The sequence below is a fragment of the Pelobates fuscus genome, chromosome 11 (assembly GCF_036172605.1).
Source record: "Pelobates fuscus isolate aPelFus1 chromosome 11, aPelFus1.pri, whole genome shotgun sequence".
Classification (NCBI taxonomy): domain Eukaryota; kingdom Metazoa; phylum Chordata; class Amphibia; order Anura; family Pelobatidae; genus Pelobates; species Pelobates fuscus.
Genome location: NC_086327.1, coordinates 86,029,984 through 86,056,095, shown reverse-complemented (window position 1 = coordinate 86,056,095; position 26,112 = coordinate 86,029,984). Strand labels below are relative to the sequence as shown.

Sequence of the window (26,112 nt, the reverse complement as noted above, 5' to 3'; positions counted from 1 at the left end):
GTAACTCGTCTATCCGGGGCATCGGATAGGCGTCGGATACGGTCTTCTCGTTCAATCTCCTATAGTCCACGCAGAAGCGGGTCGTACCGTCTCGCTTTGGTACGAGGACTACAGGAGATGCCCAAGGACTGTCTGAGGGTTCAATCACCCCCAGTTGGAGCATCTCGTCGATCTCCTTACGCATGTTTGCCCGTACCGCTTCTGGGATGCGGTAGGGAGTCTGGCGCATGGGTAGTTGCCCTGGGGTCTCGACCCGGTGAGTTGCCAGAGGCGTGTATCCAGGTACATTAGAGAACGTGTCGTGTTTCTCTTCTAATAGTTGCTGTACCTCGATCCGCTCCTGTGGGCTCAGCCGATCTCCCAGCGCAACCTCCCCTAAATCCCCGGACAACTGCCCATCCCCCAGCAAATCGGGGAGGGGTAAGCTGTCAAACTCTTCCGTGTTAGGGGCACAGATGGCGGTTACCTCCTCAGTACGCTCGTGGTAGGGCTTCAGCATGTTCACATGGAGCATGCGTTGCCCCCCAGTCCCTGTGCAGGGGTCGATAATATAGGTGGTGTCACATCTTTGCTCCACCACCTTATATGGGCCCTGCCAGGGGCCTGTAACTTATCATGTCGGACAGGTTTTAAAATTAGTACTTTCTGCCCGACCTGAAAGCTACGGTCCCTGGCTCCCCGATCATACCATGTGCGCTGGTGGGTCTGGGCCTCCTGAAGGTTTTCCCTTACCGTCTTGGTCAACGCTTCTAGGCGGTCCCGAAAGGCCAACACATATGGTATGATGGGGGTGCCGTCTGTGCTCCGGTCTCCCTCCCAATGCTCTCTAATAAGATCTAATGGGCCTCGGACCCTCCTCCCAAACAGTAATTCAAACGGGGTGAACCCTGTGGATTCCTGCGGCACCTCCCGGTATGCGAATAGGAGGTGCGGCAGGAATCGTTCCCAGTCCTTGTGGGTCTCTGCGAAGGTTCGGAGCATCTGCTTCAAGGTACCATTGAATCGTTCGCAGAGCCCGTTCGTCTGGGGGTGGTAAGGGGCACTGATAATAGACTTAATGCACAGATCCTCCAGAGGTGTTGGGTGAATTCTGCGGTAAACTGGGTACCCTGATCCGAGATAATCTCCCTGGGTAATCCCAACCGGGAGAATATCCGCATGAGGGCATCCGCGACCGTTTCAGCGTGGATGTTGGTCAGAGCCACTGCCTCTGGATACCTGGTGGCATAATCTACTACCGTTAAAATATACCTTTTTCCTGATGGGCTAGCTTTATTGAGGGGGCCTATCAGATCCACCGCTATTCGGCTAAAAGGTTCCTCTATTATGGGTAAGGGGTGAAGTTTAGCCTTCCTGCGATCTCCCCTTTTTCCCACTCTCTGGCAGGTATCGCAAGTCGTGCAATATCTGCGTACTTCCTGGCTAATCCCTGGCCAGAAGAAACTCTGGGTTAGTCTGTACCTGGTGCGACTAACTCCTAGATGTCCGGATAGCGGAATATCATGCGCTATCCGGAGTAATTCAGCCCGGTACCGCTGCGGTACCACTAATTGTCTCCTCGCTATCGGGTCTGACCCCGTAATCTGCTTGCTTGTTTCCCTGTACAAAAGTTGTTTATCCCAGATAAATCTCTCTCCCTCCGCCCCGGGGGGACCCGTGACAACCTTGTCCCTATACACCTGAAGCGTGGGGTCTGTTGCAACTTCAGCTACAAATTCATTAGGTGGAGCCCAGGGGACACATTCTAGAGGGGGGGTAGGGTTGCTTACCTGGACCTCCGGCAGTGTGTTGTGGTCCTGGATGCGGGCCTGTTGTCGGGTGACTACAGGGTTGACCTCCCCTGTGGTGGGCGACTGGGGCTCAAAAGCAGAAGTGAGCCTCCCCAGATCGTTCCCCAATAAAACCTCCGCCGGTAAATGCGGCATCAACCCCACCTCCACTTCCCCTGCCCCCGCTCCCCAATGTAAATGTACCCTTGCTGTAGGTAGCCGGTACACTGCTCCCCCAGCTACCCGGACGGCAACAGTTTTGTTCAGTTTTGCCTGATCTGAAATCAGGTGGCTCTGTACCAAAGTGATGGTGGCTCCCGAATCTCGTAACCCCCGGACTGCTGTACCATTCAGATATACGGTCTGTCGATGGTGCCGTAGATTGTCCACATTGGCCTGGACAGGATCTGCTTCGTGCAGTACCTCCCATTGTTCCACAGTGGTAATGGGGACTGCGGAACCATACGGGGTGGCAACTAGGTCCTGGTAGTGGTGGGCTGCGGCCGCCCGGGGTGGAGGTGGGCCTGGACGAATCCAGGTGGAACGGTCCCGCAGCTGTGGGCATTCCCTTTTATAATGTCCCCACTTCTGGCAGTGATGACAGGGGCCAGCGGTGGGTTGTCGGAACCGGGGCTGTGCAGCGGGTGGTGGTGGTAGTGGTCTCGGTGGAGCTGGGGTGTAGGTGGTTCCCCCGAACGTTTTAAAGGTTGCTTTTGGAGCTGCAGGTTTTTGTGGCCTGCGTGCATCCAGGTAGTCATCTGCTTTTCTAGCAGCCTCGGTGAGGGAAGTAGGGTTTCTGTCCCTTACCCATTCCTGGACCTCACTGGTTACTCCCTCATAGAACTGCTCCATCAGCAACATCTGTATTACATCCTCCATAGAACGTGCCTTGCTAGCTTGCACCCACCCGAGTGCTGCCCTCTGTAATCGGCATGCCCACTCTGCGTGCGAGTCCTTCTCTGCTTTCTTTAAATCCCGGAATCTCCGCCGGTATGCCTCGGGTGTTATAGCATACCTGGCGAGTATAATTTCTTTTACTTTACTGTAATTCCTTATTTCGTCATTAGGTACAGTCCGATATGCCTCTGCTGCCCTCCCGGTTAACCTTCCGGCCAAAATAGGTACCCAGTCCTCTGTGTTAATTTTATGCAGTGCACACAGTCTCTCAAAGTCTTGCAGGAAAGCGTCTATATCTTCCTCTGCCTCCACATATGTTTTAAAAGCCTGGTACGGTATTTTAGGCTTACCTTCCTGTGGCACACTACTTGCAGAGCTTTGTTCTGGAACTGTTGTCGCCTGTGTCCTTAGGATGAATTCTTGTACCTTGGACACTGTCCTGGTAATAATTTCTGCTGGGGGGTTTTCCCCATAAAGGGATAGCCTGAACTGAACCTGCCTCTGGAATTCTGATCCTTGTGGTGTTCCTCCCGGCTCCCTCTGTGCCGGAACTGAATCGCCCTCCATTCTGTACTCTGCCATGAGTTCTGTAACAAGTACTGCTTTCTTCTTATTGCTGGCTTGTATACCCCTTGCCTCTAGGAGGTCCTTTAGCGTGGAGCGTTTTAGCGCAGAAAAATCAATCTCCATCCGTACTCCATTTACGCTTGTTCCTCTGTGAGTTTGGATCCCAGCGCTGCCAACCAATGTAGCGGAGAGCCGATCTTTCACAGCTATTCTCCACTAGAGATCCCAGTGAGGCTCAGGAACAAGGTGATGATAAGTCCACAGGCAAGGTTTCTAGCAGGTAGAGTAATACAGCAATATCCCCATCGCAATCCCAATAACTGGACGACACACAGTTTCAGGAGTAGAACTGACAAGCTTTATTCCACAGTTCCTCATAAAGCCCTCTCCCATGCAAGGGAGGAGGTTCTATCACTTAAGATATTATCCAATCTGTGAACAGTAACCTCCCACACATCTCCTCCCCTCCTCTAGCATCATAATCCCCTTATCATGTACATAGTTTTACCCAAGTTTTGGATGTACCCTAAATACTTGGGGTACATCCACAAATCCAATATCTCCAGATAGCCCTAGTCTGGAGGAACAACATATTTTAAAATCAGCCCATTCGGATAAACGATTCGTGAGATATGGGGTTCCAAAGATTTGACCGACCGCATGGGTAAAGTATCCGAAAACAGTTCCATGCATTTTGGCCCTGCGGTCGGTCACAAACAAGGGAATGAAACAGACGAATTGCCTGGGTTATAGAGACTAAGGGGAATTTGCATGAATCCCCTAGTTCGTGAGTTTCTTTCTACCGAACGGCGGGTCATTCGGTAGTTTCTATACGAATTTCTGGAAGTATGGAGGTCTCAGCGGTGTTTGCCTAGTCAAGTGTCCGATTTTAGTTCCAGACACTCGACGGCAAAACACCGCTGTTCGGTAGTTTAAGATGGCCGCCGCCACGTGTTTGTATCCCGAATGGCGGCCACCCAGAGGACAAAGACCACACTGCACGAATAGGTAATTACCCGTTTGCAACATTGTTGCAAACGGTAATTGAAGGCACACTTTACACAGGGTGGTCTGGTTGTTCGGTAGTTTCATTCCCTTGTTTCATTCGAATGATTCTACCGAACAACCAGAGGAATACAGTACGTTACACACATTCAACTGCCAATATACCCGGATACAATGATTTCTATGCATGTTCACACACATTAAACTAGCAATATGACCAAATACAATTATCCCCATACATGTTGTAGGACAGCCCGGTACCAATCCGCTACATTGTGTGTATAGGGGGAGTTATTGTGGGTCTGTGGGGTAGGAGGGCAGATAAATATATATGCATTTTTTTTTAGTTTAAAAAAAATATATAATTATTTTGATATCCCCCCCTCCTTGATTACCTTTGCCTAGCAGGGGAACAGTACAAATCAATCCCTGGTGGTTCAATGGGTTAAGCCCTGGTGGTACAAGGGGTGAGAGTGAACTCTAGCAGCCTCAGGAGCTGCAAGAGTTCACTCTTGCGAGATTCGGAATGTTGCCTTGGTAACCGTGGCAACCGTGGCAACGCTCCGAACACGCAAGAGGAGAACCCTGCAGGTTAGAGCTCTCCCAGGTCCTCTCTCTGTCCCCTGCCGTCTGCAGCAATACAGTGGTAGCAGGCAAGAGAGGGAGATCTCTGATCCCTTTGGTCCTGCAGAGCCGGCAGGGGAGTGGGAGGCATAGTTCCCGGTGCTATGATCATAGCACCAGGGAAATATCTTACTGCGCCCCTGTGTGCCCTGGGGTGCCGCGACACACAGTTTGGGAACCACTGGTATAAGGCACATTGTCACCATGAAATCATGATGAAGACTTATGGACAATATCTATTCAAGCAGTAATTTATAAAATTCCTTGAAATCTAATTTAGTTGAGTAACAATGACTCTGTATGGACTCAAGCACCATGATGCCTTATGGACTCTGATATAATGTGATGATGCTTTGAAATACCCACATAATCAAGGGTGTCCTTTAATTTGCAGATAGGAAAATTTATTGACAAACACTTGAGGAATAAAAAAGAAGGAGGGAGTAGAACAGCGCTACCAAATGGATCACAAGGTGCACTCCTGAAGGAAAGGGTAACCCTCAAACCCTTCTAGGAAACTGGATAAACAGAGTGAAAGGTACAGGGTGCACCAAATAAATAAAGTAAATTGTTACTAAAATAATAAAAATACATGAGAAAGGTACCAGTAGTAAGAAATAAAAAAGCCTCAAAGTCACAATTGTCTTCCAATGTTCATATCACGTCTTTGATGCTGCTCAAATACCACGATATCTGAGATTTGCAATGGGCCATGGGTGATGGGAAATGCAGGGCCGGTGCATCCATAAAGTGAATGAGTGTTTGTCAGTGTGTGTTTGTGAGTGCCTGTCAAATCAGTGAGAGTATGTTTGCCATTGAGTCTGTGTGTGACTATCAGTGTGTCTGTCAATCATTGTGTGTGTGTGTGTGTGTCTGTCAATGAATGAGTGTGTGTCAGATCAGTGAGTCTGTGTCTGTCAGTGGCGTATGTGTGTTTGTCATTGAGTGTGTGTGACTGTTAGTGTGTATACACCACTGAGTGTAGCGTGGCGGAGTGGGACGCGGTACAGGAGCTTCTGTTTCCTGTACCCAGCCAGACTGACAGGAGGTGCTCACTGAAAGAGCACTTCCTGTCAGTACAGTCGGGTACAGACAACTGAAGCTCCTGTAGTGGATCTGCTCCGCTCGGCAATGCTACAAGAGAGGTAGGAGGCACACCAGGAAGGGGAATGTGATCACTAAGGGTGTTGGGGGTTGCACCAAGGAACAGGGAGGGGAGTGGAGAGAAACACCAAGGGACAGGGAGGGAAGGGGGAGGGGAGGGGAGAGGAGAGGAGCACTAAGGGACAGGGAAGGGAGGGGACCACTAATGGACGGGGAGGGGGGGAGGGGCTGGTTAAGAGGCACATAGGTGAAGATGTAATTTTTCGAGGGGGCGGAAAAAATGCATCTTCGTCTATGTACCCAAAAATCCTTGCACTGGCCCTGGGTGTGTTTATACAAAAGATATATTAACTTACTAATACCGGAACTGAACTTAAATGAAGGATAAGTAAGATGACAAATCCTTATAACATATTTATGAGCATAACATTTGTCAAACGTTTTAACCCCTTAGTGACCAGACCGTTTTTTTTTTATTTTCTTACCGTTTACATTTCTGCTGTATTTTTGTTTAGCTGTAATTTACCTCTTACTCATTTACTGTACCCACACATATTAGATATGATTTTTCTCGCCATTAAATGGTCTTTCTAAAGATACCATTATGTTCATCATATCATATAATTTACTATAAAACAAATTATAACATATGATGAATTAAAAAAAATAAACACTTTTCTAACTTTGACCCCCAAAATCTTTTGCGCATCTACAACCCGGCTGGTTATTCCCTTTCTTAATAATAGGTCAGACCCATTTCCCCCAGTAACTGGATGACACACAGTTCCAGGGTACAACCTTTGACAATCCTTATTTGGGCACACAGGGAGGGTTTGGGTTACAGATAACCATCTCCTGCTCTGGGAGATACCAATAGGACACAGGGACACTCATGAAAACACATTACATACAGGGGGGTGAACTTTGGGGCTTGGCACCCCAGGATGGGAAGGGGTTACAGGTTTGAAACTTATATTGATAAATAGACCCAGGTCCCACCTGGGATCCCTGCAAAAAGTGGGGTGATTAGTTCCAGGGAGTTGCTTGGTTTAGTCCGGCGAATTCAAACTTCATGCCTAAACCAAGCAATAGTCAATCGGCTGAAAGGGCGCGAACCAAATCACACCAATCAGCGCTTGGGAGAGGTATGAGTTTCGGCGCCCAATCTGAGGAAAGGGTGTGAAACTCGATAGCGCGAATTGGCGTTCGATGAGTAGAGGGGTCTCTTAGCCCAATCAGAAGAAAGTGCACGAAAACTGATAGCACATATCTGCTGAAATGCGCAAAACCAATTTGTGCCAATCAACACACGGGGCGAGAGGGGCTTCACCGCCCAATCAGAAGAAATGGCACAAAACCCCATTTGAATGGGCGCTCCTGCTCTGATTGGTGGCAAGCGCCCTGCAGCAACCAATCATCGCCTACTCGTGCCAACCAACCAGGAGAATGGCGTGAACCCAGTTTGAATGGGCGCTCCTTCTAACATTGGTCAGGATGGACTTTGACGCAGCCAGTGAGAGCCTGCAATATCCATGATGTATTCATGCACAATAAAAATAAAGAATTACAAAAAAAGGAAAAATACATAAGGCAGAATTTTACTTTGAGATGCTGGATATAAATATGCATAAACACTGAACAATAGGAAGTGCTTAATGTATTTATTGTATGAAGCTAGAAGCAGTGTCTTTGCAAATATTGCAAAACACTTGCTTCATAGGCTTATAGACTTTTCTCCAACATCCAAGACAAAGTGGCGAGGCACCTAGATAGACATATTTAGAAGCACATCTATCATAAACACCCTGCATATATTTTTCATGTTCAAGTAAAGGACAAGGTTTTTCCGCATGTTGTGAATCTATATTCATTTCATTTTCATTGTGGCTCAGTATACTGTATGTGACAAGTTTGAGCACTTTATTTAAACCTTCACCTGTTATTAGCAAACCCCATGCAATTTATGTCCATTAACTGCCGCGGCAGAATCTAAAACTGGGGAATAGTTAACACATGACTGCACATAAAATAGCGTGTAATGCTACCCTATAATCATGGTATATGAGCAGAGCTTAAAAACCCAGAAATGCTTTTAATCCGCTGATCTTCTAACGAGAGGTTACAGTTTGATTATAATATTTGCTTTCATGATATACATTATGGAGAAAGGTTCTCAGTGCTATCTTGTAAGAAATTACATTTCACTTTCTTACATCCTGGGAATGTGTAAAATATAAAACTCATAGACGATTGTACAGACGTTATACATGGAAAAGCTGCCATTGCATAACAAACATTAAGAAAAACACATTATAAACAGCTTTAACTGGAATATCAATATACTCAGTCACCTAACAATATGGAGGCACCATTGCTGTTAACAAACATCTTGTAAGTCTAATAAAGTAACATTTAACAACTTTTAAGAGTTTTGCTAAGCTTTATCCTTTAAGTGTAAATGTCTATGAATCATGAAACTAGATCCATCATGTACCACAATAAGATGGGTACACATAAACCTATTCTATTACAGGTGTTTCAAACTTTTGAATACAGTAAGTGTTTCTCCTAGGTCTCTGCCACCCATTGTATACCTATGAATAGCTATTGTACCCTATAGTTTAGGCATTTACCATTTTACACTGTTAATGGTCATTTATTTAATTGCAGTGTGTAGGCCTTCTAAATTTAATAACGATGGATAAATAGATTTTGCTAAAGCTTTCTATAACTTAAATGATCACCTTTCCCTCTTCAAATATTCCACCTCCGTACATCTCTCTACAGGTCAATGGAACATGTATTACACCAATCCCCAAAGCTCATTGCCTGGGAGTCACTTTCTTGCAGGATTCCATGTAAAACGCTTTGTTTTCTCTCAGTGTCCCTGTATCTTGAAGGCCTGCCCCACAGCCTTGTATACTGAGTTTCCCTAATTTATATGTGTTGTTTTCATGTTATCTTTACTTATGCTCTTGCAGTTAATGTACTTGTTTTTTCCCTTTTACCTTGTGCGATGCATTTTTTCTGTGCATTTGGGTTACTACTAAATGGTGGTTGCTGTGGTTGCTGCTGGTTTCAGAATCCTTTTTATTTATTTATTTATTTTTATTTTTTTTAAACTGACACTTTCAATTCATGATTTTACCTTTTCTCCACATATCCTATGTGTCTCCAAATTATGTAATTCCTCCGTAAAAAGATTGCTCACATTTGCTCGAACTTAATGAGAGACAAAGACGAAACGACTACATTAATTCAGTTTCACAAGTCAACTATAATTTTATCATTCTAAGACAAAATGTTCAAATACATTAGTTACAATCTTGCACTGTTTATATAGTGATTAGGCTGGCTTTCTTTAGAGATGAATGCAGGCTGTCTTTCAAATGTAGCCAAGTAGATTGTACATTATATTACACCGTTTTATTAACCTTAGTATTACTTTTTCACAATTAATTTCTGCATTCTTAATATTTTCTAGGTATTTAATTATAAAAAAATGAGTTTTTTTGCTTATGTTTTGTGTTTACAAATGCACATACATTTTATTTTTTCTCAATGCTTGTGTATTAGGAAATGATCATGATTCTATTTTACTTTTGCGTACTTTCATTTATTCTAAAACATTTTTTTAATTATGCTAATATGCCGACAACTAAAATAATTTGTAATCCAGTTTATTTTTGTTAACCTTCTAGTAATATAAATACTAGTGTAGAAATGTTGTAGTCTCCTAGTGATATCTTGGCTATGATGCTTCATGCGTAGCCCGACCTTGGAGTCTAAGTAGAGCTAAGTAGGTTCAAGTTCTCATTGTCAAAACATTATCTTGGGAATGCTATAATTTTTTTTAAATTCAAATAAAAAATATTCTACAATATAAAGGGGATCCCTAGACAAGCATACCACTAATGACAAATGCAATTATTTCCCTTGTCTTTGTGTTAAAGAAATTCAATACTCTTTTCGAAGAATATGACCAGATATCCTTTACATTGTCAGCTGTCATATATCTGTATTGAAGTATGTTTAGTAGACAATAAATGGTCAGTCGTTGAACTGTGACCACGAGAGGTTTTCACCTCTGATGAAAGGGGTTACTGGAAAATGGACTAACCTCTATTAAAAAATAAAGACCACAGCTCATAGTTTCTAAATTTTTGCACTAGTAATAAGTCTCTGTTCCATCACCCTCTGAGATTTTGTGACTTGACACATGCCTGTAGTTCATGACCATTTCAATTCAGCTAAGCTCTTATTTTAAAGAAAAGAAAATTACATAAACTATCTGAAGCTCAGACAAAATAAGTCTCCTCAAAAAACACAAAATTAATCAAATGTATAAGAAAATAACTCCCTCTTTTGAAATGCATGAAGTCAAATTCTCTCTCTGAACACCTTCCATGTGGAACACTCTAACAGACTTTTAACACTGGTTACAATAGGGCTAGAACGATGTTACTTTTGATTAGGATAATAAGAAATGAATCAACCTTGTAAACAATTAAATATTTTTTTCAGAATACTATGGTTCACTCTTCATCCAATCTTATGATAAAAACACTCCACAGACTCATACATTCCATATAAATCAGTTCCTCAATATATTGATTATTCCTCTTTTCAATGACTACACTCGTCGTTATTAATTCTTAGTAATTCTAGAATGCCAATCTCTTAAATCTAGATATCTCCATGAACCTTAAAGGACCACTCTAGTGCCAGGAAAACATACTCGTTTTCCTGGCACTAGAGTGCCCTGAGGGTGCCCCCACCCTCAGGGACCCCCTCCCGCCCGGCTCTGGAAAGGGGAAAGTGTTTAAAACTTACCTTTTTCCAGCGGTGGGCGGGGAGCTCTCCTCCTCCGATCCTCCTCTTCTCCTCCCCGTCGGCTGAATGCGCATGCGCGGCAAGAGCTGCGCGCGCATTCAGCCGGTCACATAGGAAAGCATTCATAATGCTTTCCTATGGACGCTTGCGTGCTCTCACTGTGATTTTCACAGTGAGAATCACGCAAGCGCCTCTAGCGGCTGTCAATGAGACAGCCACTAGAGGAAATAGGGGAAGGCTTAACCCATTCACAAACATAGCAGTTTCTCTGAAACTGCTATGTTTATGAAAAAATGGGTTAACCCTAGAAGGACCTGGCACCCAGACCACTTCATTAAGCTGAAGTGGTCTGGGTGCCTAGAGTGGTCCTTTAAGGCTAACCAATAACCAGAGGTCAGAGCAACTACTTAACCTTTTATAATAAATATTATTTTTCAACAGGTATTATACGACTAGACCATCTCTAGGCCAAATCTCTTTTTCAACCAAAGTCTGTAAATGCTGCATCAACATTTTCACCCTATTTAATTCCTTTATGCAGATACAGGAGAAAAAATATCAGCACAACATTTTTTAAAAAGATCGTACAATGATACTTTGTCAATAAAAATTGTTTTTGTTGTATTTTGTCTACACATCTATATAAATCCCAAGAAAAAAGTCCAAGTGGCAAATTCACATTACTTACAGCTCTCTATTGGATGATGGTCTTGTTGGTTCTTGAAGTTGGGCACTCAAGGTTAGATGTTTGTGGGGAAAGCATACTAGATGCAATGACATGTAAGTGGACAAATAATTTACCATAATTAAAATTAAATACAAATTCTGAGCAGAGATCATCAAGACCTCTACTAAATTTACATTTCTCACATAATGCTAATCAGTATAGGTTGCAAGGATTCTCTGCTTTGGATGGCTATACTTTGTATACCAGAAATCCCACAAACCTCATCACAATACCCTGTCCTTTACCCTCACTTACCAAAATTAATTGTGCACTCTGGAATGCCCGCTCCATCGTCAATAATTAAAAATCAACAACCATACACGACTTTTTCATCTGAAACTCACTCACACTGCTTCCACTTACAGAGACCTGGCTGTCCCCCTCTGATAGCGCTACTCCTGCCTTTTTATGTTTTGGTGGGCTACAATTCTCTCACACTCCCAGACTCAACTGTAAAGGAGGCGGCGTAGGCATCCTTCTCTCCCCTCAATGTACCTTTCAACCAATCATAACTCCCCCTGCCCTATCCTTTTCTTCTTTTGAAGTTCTCACTGTCCACCTATTTAAACCCACTCCTTTAAGAATTGCTATCATCTACCGCCCCCCCAGTTATCCTAGACCAGGGATAGGCAACCTTCGGCTCTCCAGATGTTTTGGACTACACCTCCCATGATGCTTTGCCAGCATTATGTGTGTAAGAGCATTGTGGGGGATGTAGTCCACAACATCTGGAGAGCTGAAGGTTGCCTATCCCTGTCCTAGACTATTCATTGTGCACTTTTCTTCCTGGCTTCCCCACTTCCTCTCATCTAGCACCCCTTCCCTTATACTTGCGGATTTCAATATCCCAATCAACAACCCCAATTGCACTGATGCCTCTCGTCTGCTCTCTGTAACCTCCTCCTTTGGCTTTATGCAATGGTCCAATTTAGCAACCCATACAGCGGGAAACACTCTTGATCTTGCCTTCACCAACCTCTGTACTGCCTCTAATCTCTCCAATAGTCCTTTTCCTCTATCTGACCACCATCTGCTGACTTTTGACATTGGCATACCTAAGACCCAATTGACACCACCGTCTGAACATCACTCTCACAGAAACCTCCAATGTCTTGAGCATTTCTCCACTAATCTCCAAACTCTCCTTTTACCTATCTCAAACCTAACCTGTCCTAGTGCTGCAACCTCCTTCTACAATTCCACCCTCTCCTCTCAACTAGACATCATGGCACCTTGTACATTTAAATGCCGCAGGTGCCCACAACAACAACCCTGGCACACCAAGCTCACTAGATACCTCCAAAAATACTCCAGAACTGCTGAACGCTGTTGGAGAAAGCCTCACTGTGCATCTGACTTTCTCCACTATAAATTTATGCTGAGCTCATACAGCTTGGCTCTTTCCTCTGCAAAAGTTAATTACTTCAATACCCTCATAACCACACTCTCCCGCGAACCCAAACAACTATTTCACACATTTAACTCTCTTCTTCGCCCTGCTGTTCCTCCTCCACCTACTAACTTGACCGCCTCAGACTTTGCAACTCACTTCACTGACAAGATCTCTACAATCAGAGAAGAGATCTCTCATCTTTCTTCTCCCCCTTACAATACTTCCCCTAACTTCACACCCTCTGCTGTTCTAGGTTTATTCGCACCCGCTACATTCGAAGAGGTTTCTGCTATGCTCCAGTCCTCCCGCCCCACCACCTGCTCCATAGATCCAATTCCCTCGCATCTCATCCGTACTCTGTCTTCTTCTCTTTCTCCACTTCTCACTAAAATTCTCAATCTCTCTCTCTCCTCTGGTATATTTCCATCGCCCTTCAAACATGCAACTGTAACCCCAATTCTAAAGAAGCCCAATCTTGACCCTAACTCCCCATCCAACTATAGTCCTATCTCGCTACTGCCTTTTGCATCCAAGATCCTTGAAAGAATTGTGCATGCGAGATTGACAGACTTCCTCTAATCCAACTCTCTGCTAGACCCGCTTCAGTCTGGTTTCCGTGCTAAGCACTCTGTGGAAATGGCACTGACCAAAGTATCCCGTGATCTACTCGCTGCAAAATCTCGTGGTCACTACTCTATCCTAATTCTCCTTGACCTGTCTGTGGCTTTTGACACTGTTGATCATCAACAGCTTCTTCTCATCCTCCACAATATCGGTCTACAAGATATTGCTCTCTCCTGGTGCTCCTCCTACCTCTCCCAGCGCTCTTTCAGTGTTTCTTTCTCTGGCTCTGCTTCTTCTCCCCAACTCCTCTCTTGGTGTCCCCCAAGGTTCAGTCTTTGGTCCCCTACTGTTCTCCATCTATACTGCCTCCCTTGGTAAACTCATTAGCTCCTTTGGCTTCCAATATCATTTCTATGTAGATGACACGCAAATCTACCTGTCCTCTCCTGATCTCTCCCCGTCCCTCTTGACTAGTGTCTCTGACTGCCTCTCTGCTATTTCTAACTGGATGGCTGCCCACTTCCTTAAACTAAACTTGACCAAAACTGAAATTCTGGTCTTTCCTCCCTCAAGTGTTGTTACTCCTGTGTCTGTCTCCCTCCAAGTCAACGGTGCTACCATCAGCTCCACCACGCAGGCTTGCTGCCTAGGTGTTCTCTTTGACTCCGACCTCTCCTTCAAGCCCCATGTTCAATCTATCGCCAAATCCTGTCATTTCCATCTCAAAAACATTGCGCGCATCCGCCCCTACTTTACGCCAGATGCGACTAAGGTGTTGGGCCATTCCACTGTCCTTTCTCGCTTTGACTACTGTAATCCGCTTCTCAGTGGTCTTACGTGCTCCCAGCTTGCGCCGTTACAGTCCATAATGAATGCGGCAGTGAGGCTCATCTTCCTGTCCGCCCGCATCTCCCATGCCTCACCCTTCTGTCAGTCCCTACATTGGCTTCCTATAAAATATAGAGCTCAATTTAAAATTCTGGTTCTTGCTTTCAAATATCTACATAATGCTGCTCCCACCTATCTATCCTCCCTTATGCACAAGTATGTCCCGTCTAGGCCCTTACGATCTGCTGAAGACTTACGTCTATCTTCTGTCCGTACTCCCACCTCTGATGCTCGCCTTCAAGATTTCTCGAGGGCTGCACCGTTCCTGTGGAACTCGTTTCCCTCCTCCGTTAGATGCTCACCCAGTCTCCACTCCTTCAAAAAATCATTAAAAACCCACTTCTTCATAAAAGTGTATCAATTAAACTGTTAACAGCTCCTGACTGATTCCTCTTCTGCAACTGTCACTAGTCTAATACTATCCTTACTTTTTTGTGTCATTTTACCCCACTCCCTCTAGCATGTAAGCTCATTGAGCAGGGCCCTCAACCCCTCTGTTCCTGTGTGTGCAACTTGTCTGGTTATAACTACATGTCTGTTCATCCACCCATTGTAAAGCGCTGCGGAATTAGATGGCGCTATATAAATACCATAATAATAATATACCCCATGTCCATATTCTCTCACTTTCTGATAGGTATAATAAGGATTAATTAATTTAAATTATACTGAACTCCCCATTGATAAGGGAACAATCATATGCTCCCTCTATTATAATATAATCCAGGGTAAAGTGCCAACTCCTCCAAACCATGCGACAGATGAATGTCAAGAAAGCTTAGCATCAATAACAAGTTGGACTATCACAGGTATTTCACCATAGTAGTGCAGATTTCTTCTCTTTTTTTACGTTTGTATCAGTCTGTATCAGTCTGAAGTCACATAGTCCAGTAATGCTAACATATCATCATATCTGTTCACTGAAATAGGTAACATTAACGTCCTAAAATCGTGAACGGAAAAGACCCAACCTCTGAATAAGTAATCATTGTTGGCCAAGAACCAATGTTAATGGGGAAATATGCTCCTTACTTTTAAAGCTAAAGAGTAATATTGTTAAAAGACATGTTCAGCCAACCGACTGTTCTTTAGAATTATCAGAGTGCCAATGATAGTTGTGTGGTTGATAAAGTGGCCTTGACAGGTGAGTCACACAACTCCCAACACTAATCTCAGCCACCTGCAGCAGGATCAGCGTACCGCTGATAGAATTCAGAAAGAAGCATAGGGTAACTACATGCCCCCTGAATGATTATTATTCCATGGAAAACATAAGAGGTACCTCTGTAGTTAGTATGTTTATCTCGGGACTCCTCTCTTTTTTTTGTTTTATTTGCCGCTATCTAAATTAAATAGCTTTCCTATTGGCCGCTCACTACTGTCAAGAACTTCTTTCAGGACCCTTAGAATTGACTAGCCTCGTCAAATTAGTATCCTCACCACTTTAAAGGTCAGTTCAAAGATTTATCTTTTCTTTTTTACACCTTGAGCTTTGCTGATTGAAGAAATATGGGACAACTTCAAGCAACATCGTAAATCTCATCGTAAATCTTTTTCCGCAAGCTTTTTTCAGCAAAAAGTAGAATCTTTGTGGATAGGATGCTTAGAGATTATATTTGTGATTCTTGATAAGGGACATAGAAATTGTTTACTTAAATATCACAGAGTCACTCACCATGATGATCCTGAAAAGTTGTGCTTAAAAAAGATTACCTGCTATTTTAATCAAGTTCCAACATCAAAGTTTAGAAGCATATTTTTTCTTATGGTTTTAACAAGGTAATAAAACAAAGCATTACATGGATATTCTGTCAACAACATTGGTAATACTCTACAGATGCATTCTCAAGAAACAATAAAATTCTAAATGTTCTCCCAAATCCCTCTATGGACATAACCAACAGCTGCTATTAGGAAATATGATAAACTTGTGCCTTTTTAAAATGTTTATGCAACTGCATAGTCTTCCTTAGTTTATCATCATAATCACTGCATTAAAATGTGAAACCACACGCTCTTCCTATTGACTCTCTTCATTATGCACATGTGTTATCTTCCCAGACATCAATCGCCTCTGGCAAATCTGTTACAATATTTAAACATTGTGCTTCCATCATTAAAAAGTCATTTCTTACATTATACTTCTGTATTTACTCTTAATTCAAACTCTCTACTGCGTGTTGATTCACAATACTGTGAGGCAAGGCCTAGCCTCATTTCTGTCTATGTCTACATTCTACAATGTTAACATCTTATATGAACAATGTGTCCATTCACATATACAATTCTCTGACACTCCTAAACTCAACTGTAAAGGAGGTGGTGTAGGCATCCTTCTCTCCCCTCATTGTACCTTTCAGCCAATCATAACTCCCCCTGCCCTATCCTTTTCTTCTTTTAAAGCTCACACTGTCCGCCTATTTAAACCTACTCCTTTAAGAATATACTTGGGGATTTCCATATCCCAATCAACAACCCCAACTGGAATGATGCCTCTCGTCTGCTCTCTGTAACCTCCTCCTTTGGCCAACGGTCCAATTTAGCAACCCATACAGCAGGAAACACTCTTGATCTAGCCTTCACCAATCACTGTACACCTCTAATCTCTCCAATATTCCTTTTACTCTATCTGACCACCATCTGCTGACTTTTGACATCGGCATACCTAAGACCCAATTGACACCACGTCTGAAAATCAATCTCACTAAAGCCTCTAAAGTCTTGACCTAGAGCATTTCTCCACTCATCTCCAATCTCTCCTTTTACCTATCTCAAACCTCACCTGTCCTAGCTCAGCAACCTCCTTCTACAATTCCACCCTCTCCTCTCAACTAGACATCATGTCACATCCTACATTTAAACGCAGCAAGCACCCCCAACAACAACCTTGGCACACCAAGCTGACTCGATACCTCTAAAAATGCTACAGAACTGCTGAATGCTGTTGGAGAAAGTCTCACTGTGCGTCTGACTTTCTCCACTGTAAACTTATGCTGCTCTCATTCAGCTTGGCTCTTTCCTCTGCAAAAGTAAATTACTTCAATACCCTCATAACCACACTCTCCCACGAATACAAACGACTATTTCACACATTTTACCCTCTTCGCCCTATTGTTCCTCCTCCACCTACTAACTTTAACGGTTCTTCCAAAGAATATTTTACATTTTTAAAATGTGTGCTTCTGAATAGTTTGCTTAATTAGAAATTCTAAAATTCTAAATTATGCAGAACTGGAAAAAGTCTGCCAAATTTAAAGTAACACTATAGTCACCAAAACAACTTTAGCTTAATGAAGAAGTTTTGGTGTATAGATCATGTCCCTGCAGTCTCACTACTCAATTCTTTGCCATTCAGGAGTTAAATCACTATGTATATGTAGCCCTAGGCACTCCTCCCTGCATGTGACCTATACAGCCTTCCTAAACACTGCCTGTAAAGAGTCATCTGATGTTTACACTTTCTTTATTGCTAATTTTGTTTAATTTATAATTTCTTATCTCCTGCTCTGTTAATAACGTGTAGACCCTCTTGTATGTAAGTAAAGTTTAAATTGCAGCAGAAGATAAAAATGTTTAAAGCAAGTTACATCTAATTGAAAATGATACCATATTTTTTCATGCAGGTTGTGTCAGTCATAGGTAGAGGAGATGTTACTAGGGCTGCATAGATGCATAAGCAGAAACAAGTTATATAACTCCTAAATGGCAGAGAATTGAGCAGTGAAACAAAATGAATCACCAAGTTTAATATTCAGTGGATCTGTGTGGATCTATCCATCCATCCATCCATTTCCAGTTACTCTTGTGGGGTCCATGCCTCGTTTTGGGAACATAAGGGGGGTATCTACACAGTATTACAGACAAGTGGTTTTAATGTAGTTACTGATCAGTGTAAGTGGATAAACCCCAAAATATTAGTAACTTCTGGTATACAGCTATGGGAAAAGGAACAAAAATAAAGCCAAAATGGAGAAGCCGTGTGTGAAAAACTAAGTGCACCGTATGATTCTATAGCTGTAGTAGAAGTAGCTTTAGCAGAAATAAAATGAAGTAATAATTTTCTGTATGACTTTATCAGTCTCTCACATCGTTGTGGAGGAAGTTTTGCCCACTCTTCTTTACAATGTAGCTTCAGTTCATTGAGGCTGGAATTTGTTTATGCACAGCTCTCTTAAGGTCCCGCCACACCATTTCAGTTGGGTTGAGTGCTGAAGAGATGAGTTACATAACTATGCCTTGCTCAGATATTACAAAAGGTGATATCGACACATTGCAACACCTTGATTCTCTTCTTTTTCAGCCATTCTGTTGTATATTTGTGGTATTCTTGGGATCATTGTCCTGTCTCATTTTGGCCAAGCTTTAGCTTTCGGACAGATGGTCTTACATTTGATTCTAGAATACTTTGGTATCCAGAGGAGTTCATGGTCGACTCAATGATTGCAATGTTTCCAGGTCCTGTGTTTGAAAAACAAGTCTAATCACCTCTCCACCACCATGTTTGTGCTGATATGCTGTGTTGTTGTTTTTTTCGCCAAACTTGACACTCTGCATTATGGCCAAACATCTTCACTTTGGTCTCATCCGCCCAAAGGACATGGTTCCAGATGTCTGGTGGTTTGTTCAGATGCAACTTTGCAAACCTAAGCCATGCTGCCATCTTCTTTTTAGAGAGAAGAGGCTTTCTCCTAACGACCCTTCCAAAGAGTTCAATCTTTTTCTAATTGCACTGTCATGAAACTTAATATCTAACATACTGACTGAGGCCTATAGAGTTTGAGATGTACCTATTGGGTTTATTACAATTTCTCTGAGCATTGCGGGTCTGACCTTTGGGTGAATTTGCTGGGACATCCACATCCTAGAAAGATTGGTAACTGTCTTAAATGTTTTCCACTTTTGAATAATCTGAATGCTCCAGACCAGCAAACTGATAGAATGTTGGCTTTTATAGAGGTGGCCACACTTGATGATGATCAGTTAATCAAGGGCATGTCACATGTCTCCTACTCAGCATCTTAATTCCTATGGAAACTGTAAGGATGTACTTAGTTTTTCACACATGGCTTCTCCAATGTGGCTTTATTTTTTTAAATAAATCACGGTGTAATATGTTGTGTGTTGTTCTTCATCTGAGTTGTATTTACCTAATTTTAAGACCTGCTAAGGAACAGATTTTTTTATTATGTGGCGATATATGTATAGAATTCAAAGAGGGTGTACTTTTTCTTTCCCATGCCAGTATTGTATTTATATTCATTATAAATAAAAATTATAACTCCGAATACTAGTTTTGATATTGTGAGTACTTTCTTAAAGTTTGCGCACTAGTCATCTGATAATTTGGGGGCTGATGGGTTTGTAAAAATAATTTATTGTTGCTTCAATGCAGAGGCCTGGAAAATTACTAAAAGCTCATAAAAAAAAAAATAGAATTCCTTTTTTCAAACAATAGCTGGAATTCAATTGGCAGCTTTTCATTAAACCTGCTCCACTAATTTTGTGATAGCCAAATTTCACTTTATATCCTGCCGCAAGATGGCCAATGAAAATTCTCCAAATCCCAGGACAGGCAAGCCGAGATGGAGCTGCAAATATCTAGAATACAACAATATTTCATTTTATTCAACAATAAAGAAAATATAACATTTTCACGTCTTTCACGTCTTTAAGAACATTGTATCGTGCAACCTTTTGGTGAGCAAAGGGTTATTTAAAAAAAAATGAAATGAATATGTATGTTTGACAATAGATGTTATGTAATTTTTTTGCAGAACTCTCCATATATTTTCACTTTTAACCTTTTGTAATGTCTGAGCAAGGCATAGTAATGAAACTCATCTCTTCAGCACTCAAATGGTTACACCTTATTCTCCACTCCCTCCACCCCCCTTTTTGGATCATATAGTTCCTGAAAGCTCTGAACAGCTCATTTGAGCGCAGAAGTTTTTATTTGGAGTAAGCAGAGGTGAGGAAGGGAAGATTTCTAGTACACAGCAGCAGCAGACCATGAATAAGACGGATTTTGAAATATAATAGGGACTGCCTGATGATTGCTGCTGTTGAAGATTCCAATTACTGGAATAGTCAGTATGGATCTTGCATGGAAGGGAGAGAAACTGTAATGAATCTTTTCTGGATACAAATGCATACAAAAGGCAGTGGGAACATATAGATTGTTATAATTATGATATAATGATTTGTTAGCCTGCATCAATGTGGTCTCAGGAGAAAGAATAATCTCATTAGATGGACTAACTACAAGCAAGACCAGGAAATCTGATTGCAATATAGATTTTCTGGGCATTCCAGCACTGATGCTGTAAGACCTACGGAACAGAAGAAAATCAAATATTCTGCTATTAATTTGAGATCCTTTTGCACCTTGAAGAAATGGAAAATGAGGTGGCGAAAACTGTTGACAACCAAATGGAAAAATATATGTAATTATTTATTTTTGCATCATTTGACAAAGTATACAATTTCATTTTTTATTTTGTCTTTTTATTTATCCCAGCACACTGTATTTTGATATTACAGTGTTACTTAGCATTCTGAAAAACAGCCGGTTCTTTTTGTTCTGCTCTTACCTGTCTAATTGTTTATGTTTCCTATCTGTACTATATGTTAACTCTATATATTGTCATGCATTTGCATATTTTAAGTGCTGTTTTGCTACCGTAGTCAAGTGTTGAGTACATTCTGTTATTCTTCAGTGAAGTAACCTCCAATTTGAGTCTTTTTTTGATTGTTATTTTATTTTTATTTTTTTCATATTATTTTTCTATTCTGTAGAGAAGCAATTGTATATCTGCCTAAAAGGGATCTCTGTTTTCATTTTCAAGAGTTACAATTATGGGGAAGTCAGAAAGTCAAATGGACATAGTAGAGAAGTCAAGCAAGTCTGTCAAGAAATCATGGAGTATTCTGGAGATTGGACTGACTGTATTGCTTTTTCTGATGACCTGTGCTGCTGTCGTACTTCTGATTTTGTATACAAGCAACAAAGGTAAGGGCCACAATACTGTATTACTTTAGGAAACAGTCAGGAACCTAAAACACTGTAAGACTCAATGTTAGATAGTGATGAGCATAATTTAATATTAAACATTTTACACTGTTTTTATTTTGGGGTTTTTAAAAACTCATTCAGTATTATACTACTTCAACGTAAATTACCTATATCGTATCAGAAATATATGTAGTTGTATGTATATATATGAATGAAATACTTTATGTCATTGTTTTGTAATTGAAAAGGAATCTATCCCAATAAAAAAGTATTAAACACTATACTACTTCATATGTATATGATACAATGTGATTTAACTAAGGCTAAGCAAAAGGGTAGTAGAGACCAGAGAAGCTGCCTAGTGACAGCAGCAAAGGTTGATACATATACTGTCTTTCCCCCCCAAAAAAGACCGGGTCTTATATTAAATTTTCCCCCGAAAAATGCAGTAGCTTAATTTAAGGGGATGTCTTATTTCAGGGGAAAAAAAACGTTAGAATGTGCTAGAAAGCAGGTCTACGTTTGGGGGAAAGCCCCCGGAACATAGACCAGTTCCCTATGGCATGGAATCCTGCAAACCTATGTTCAGGGAAACTTCCCCCAACAGAGTTTATATTAAGAACATCGCCCGTAAATAATCTAGTGCTTATTTTTGAGGGATTTCTTATTTTTGGGGAAACAGGGTATGCCATATTAAAGACCCTAGACGTTAAATACGTGTAAATGTTTTGCAGTGTGGCCTAATGTTCTTTACTGCTGTCACAATGATTGCTTATATTTTGAGTGATAATATTTTTAATTTTAAATCTACAAAGCTCAATTCAACTTTTTGCAATGACAATGTTTGCAGTTTACAACTACTCATAAGCTGATATGTAGCTGCCTAGTGACGCAATGACAGAATACATTTTTATATTGTCATGGCAAGTTGGAGGTCCTAATATCACGAGCAGGATAGGAATGCATAAATAATGCTTTTTTTTTTCTAATAAAGTGCTTTTTCCCCCCATTATTTTAAATGTGGGGCAGGTATGACAATGAATACAGTTTCTTCTCTACCTTTTATATTGCCTTTTGACACCTATGTGGCATCTAGTGGTTTAACCATTTATTGAAAGGGCATCGTCACAATATGTTTTCCTCTTCTGCACCCCTCCCTTTTGGATAAACATGTCAGCTCTACCTGTTTTGTTGATTAGTGGCTCCATTGTCTGTGTGCGAAATAATAACATAGCTGTGACAAATGATAAGTAGTCTTGAAAACTAGAATACATTTAAAGTTAACAGAATGTGTGAATGCTTCCTTACAGTGAGTATAATATACACAAAAAGATCATCATATGTTTCTAGAGTTACTAGCATTAAGCAGCTGTGACAGTTTATATCATAGCAATTTAACATTGTGGCGAGCACATGTGTGTGTGTGTATTTGTGTGTGTGATTATATGTGTTTGTGTTCAGTGTGTCATGAGATGGATATATAGATAGATAGATAGATAGATACTTGGTACTTCAGTAACTGTCTGGGTATCTAACTTAATTTAGAATAATTAATATGTATTTGTATGTAGTAGATAAATAAACTTTCTGTTATGCTATTTGTAAAACAACATGGATTAATTTGCACTTCCCATGAAATAAAACATTTCATGCACACCTAAATTAAATATATAACTGCTATGTTTTTAGGTTGTTAGAACAACTTTTAATGTGTCGTAATAGCGATGTTCAGAAAATGGTTTATTGTTGTAAAACTAATGTGAAAACTGTTAAACTGTAACATTTAGACTTCTGCAGACATATTTTTATATCCTACTGAAAAACATAGTGTACTTTGAAATATGTTTGGTACTCCATAAACACTGGAGTTTTGTTCTTAGTTTGTTGTAATTGTCCTAAATTGAAACTATGTATCTCTGTCTAATGGTGTTTGCAACTTATCCAGTAACTTAAGTCAGCAGAAAATAATTAGTAGTTGGGCTTTTACAATGTATATATTTTTTTTGTGTGAGATCCGTTCACAAAAATGAAATGATGTGAATTTGACAACTTACCTGAAATATTTAGACCATAGTAGCCAAGTCATAAAAAAATGCTCCAGTTGAGCTATATTGGACATTTTTTTCACACATCAACTCTGGACAAATATCAGCAAGTCAACTTGTTTGCTTACTGTTTAGTTACTAAACTCAATGCATATCAGTGGTAATAAGGTGGGGCATACAGAGAGGCCAATTACCTGAATGAATTTTGGTATTTGAAGAGTCTAGGTGATGGCACTCGCTCTATGTTACCTAGCACCACTCAAACTTTTGAACTCTAGCAATATCCAACTGTTTAGGAGAATTCTCTCATTAGCAGAGCTACCCTAGCCTGTACTATTATTGGAGCAATTTTAAAATGCAATGGACACATGCAGCGGACACCAGACAGCTGTGTAAATATCATCAGTGGGGTAAAACTGGCACTTTGCCCATAATATGGATATATATGGCTGTAGTTTGTGTCTTCTTAACCTCCAACTTGTGAGATCAATGTTGCCAGGGATAGCGGTCATAATAATCCACTCAACATATATCAATGTATTTTATAAGTTAAGGAGGTGTTTAATTCCCACTCCCCGAAACTATGCCAAAGGATTTTAGCTTCAACCCTCAGGGAAAGAAACAGGGTAGGAACTTCTCTTTAGCACAACTGGGCATGTAGAGTCTTTGCACATACTAGTAAATTGGCTTCATAGACTAAAACAGTAATGAGAGAAATATTCTCCAAGTTGTCACATTCTAGGCATGTCATTACAGTATAGTTTATTATGTGTTGGGATGACTTCTTATTACCTTAAAGGAATTTGAATTGGGTTGATTGTGTGCCAGGAGGACCTTGGAGCTTACCTTTAGGTGTTCATGAACGTTTTAACCCTAAAGTCTTCTCTGCAGAGCCATTTTGTTCTGCCACTGTCCTTACTTTGTCAGAGATTCTTCAAACAAGAAGCCTTAGATTGCTGCAGACAGGGGTGCCGCTGATTGGCTGAGGCCCTAAGCCAATCAGTAGCATTCACAAAATGTGTTGAGAAACATACAGAGGAGTTTCTACCTATAGTAAAGGCACATCCATATTAATCATAAATATTGTTAGATAACTTGATGTCAAACTGATTTATTTTGTTAGCTTAAATAAAGATTTCTGTTAGAACACTTATTTGTCATAATACATTTGTAATAATAAATTGTTTAAGACCTCTGGCCTTGCTAGGTGAGATCAGAAGAAATAAAACACAAGACACTCTGCAGTGAATTTATATCCCATCAGACCGAGTGTATGAAGTTTACTGTCCCTGCTAAACTATAGCTCTTATCATGCTTAGTGAGATTATAGCTAAGGCTGATGGGAGTTAAATATACACCTGACGTAATCAGATAGTGAGGCAAGCACTTGCTAACCATCTCATTCAATCAACCTCATCCAATGTCCAATATCAAAAAATGAAAAAAATAAAATACATTCTTGTAATTAGAGCACTTATTAGCAATCATTTTTATTTTGTTCATATAAACTAGCACAACTCTAGTTTATAGTATAAAAAGATATAGTATAAAAAGATTGTTTAAGCAGATTTTGTCATTTCATATATTGTTTTCAATTATTATGTTTAAAATGTTTTTGTATGCATTTTATATAACTTATTTTTCTTAAATAACAGTTTATTTAATTCATCCAAATGACATTGAAATACTTACTAGGTTAAGCAGATACGTGCATTTATACGTTCCATCAGGACTTACCTCCTTCCATTATATTCCATCAGTACTTTCATGTCAAGGTACAGCAATTGCCCCATGATGCTTCAGTATACCTTGGAGTGCTATGAGGTCAGAAAAGGTGTTTAAGCAGGCTGACAGCCGATTTGGCCAGCCACCTACATAGAGGGCCAAGCACAGAGCACTGCAAAAGCGATCTCCAAATCGTCCTAGTGCCCGTTCACATCATGAGCATGTCTAATAATGCAATTGCACTGTGTTGCCAAGGTACAGTTCCGTGGTGTCCCCGGATGCTGCACACCAGGGAATAAAATCAGGACATTGGGACAGGAGCACATAATGGGGACTGTCCAAATGTTAGAATGTATGCTTCAAGAATCTATGTAGAAATACCATATGCGTGCATGTGCTCATTAGCCCATGTGTATAGCACATAATACAGATGATGTGCTCTGGCTTTGCTGAAAAAGCCAGACGTACAGTGTAAATTATAGAACAAAGGCTGTTGAAAATGTACTTTATAAAATAGCGCGTCCCATGGATAACTTTATTCAGCTCTGTCACTTTCTGGGGTCTTTGCATACTCTGAAAAGAACCTAGATGATAATGTCATCCCCTTGGGTGCCATTATATTCTTTCTTCAACTCCTGGTGCTTCATCTGCTAGAAGGACAAATGAGTGATGTACTCTTGTGCATGCACCAGAGGTCTATGGAGGATCCTGTAAGATGAGATCCTGGGAGCAACCGTAGATATTGTCTTGTGATGAGCGAGATGATGCCTTATTTGCCCAGCCATAGCTAATCCTTTTGACAAGTGTTGTGAAGCAGAGGAAAAATACATAAGGCAAAGTAGACTCTACTTTGCCTTATGTATTTTAGCAGAAAAAGATAAAAAAAAAAAAAATAAGAAAGAAAGAACAGATTAGGAGTCAGGAAAATAAAAAAAAAAAACTGATTGAAGGAAGGTGCA

The 26,112-nt window shown here is 41.1% G+C and overlaps 1 protein-coding gene across 3 annotated transcripts in view; it reads left to right on the top strand.

Annotated features, from left to right (window-relative positions):
* The window catches only part of MMEL1 (membrane metalloendopeptidase like 1), a 325,883-nt gene that overhangs the window by 125,290 nt on the left and 174,481 nt on the right, over positions 1-26,112 (top strand). For 2 of the 3 annotated variants that reach the window (XM_063435946.1, XM_063435945.1), the window contains exons 1-2: positions 20,323-20,814; positions 21,217-21,380. In XM_063435946.1, the coding sequence (XP_063292016.1) occupies positions 20,765-20,814; positions 21,217-21,380 (214 nt within the window). In that variant the 5' untranslated portion in view covers positions 20,323-20,764. Of the gene's footprint in view, positions 1-20,322; positions 20,815-21,216; positions 21,381-26,112 lie in introns of those variants that run through there. The other variant, XM_063435947.1, reaches the window with a different exon arrangement.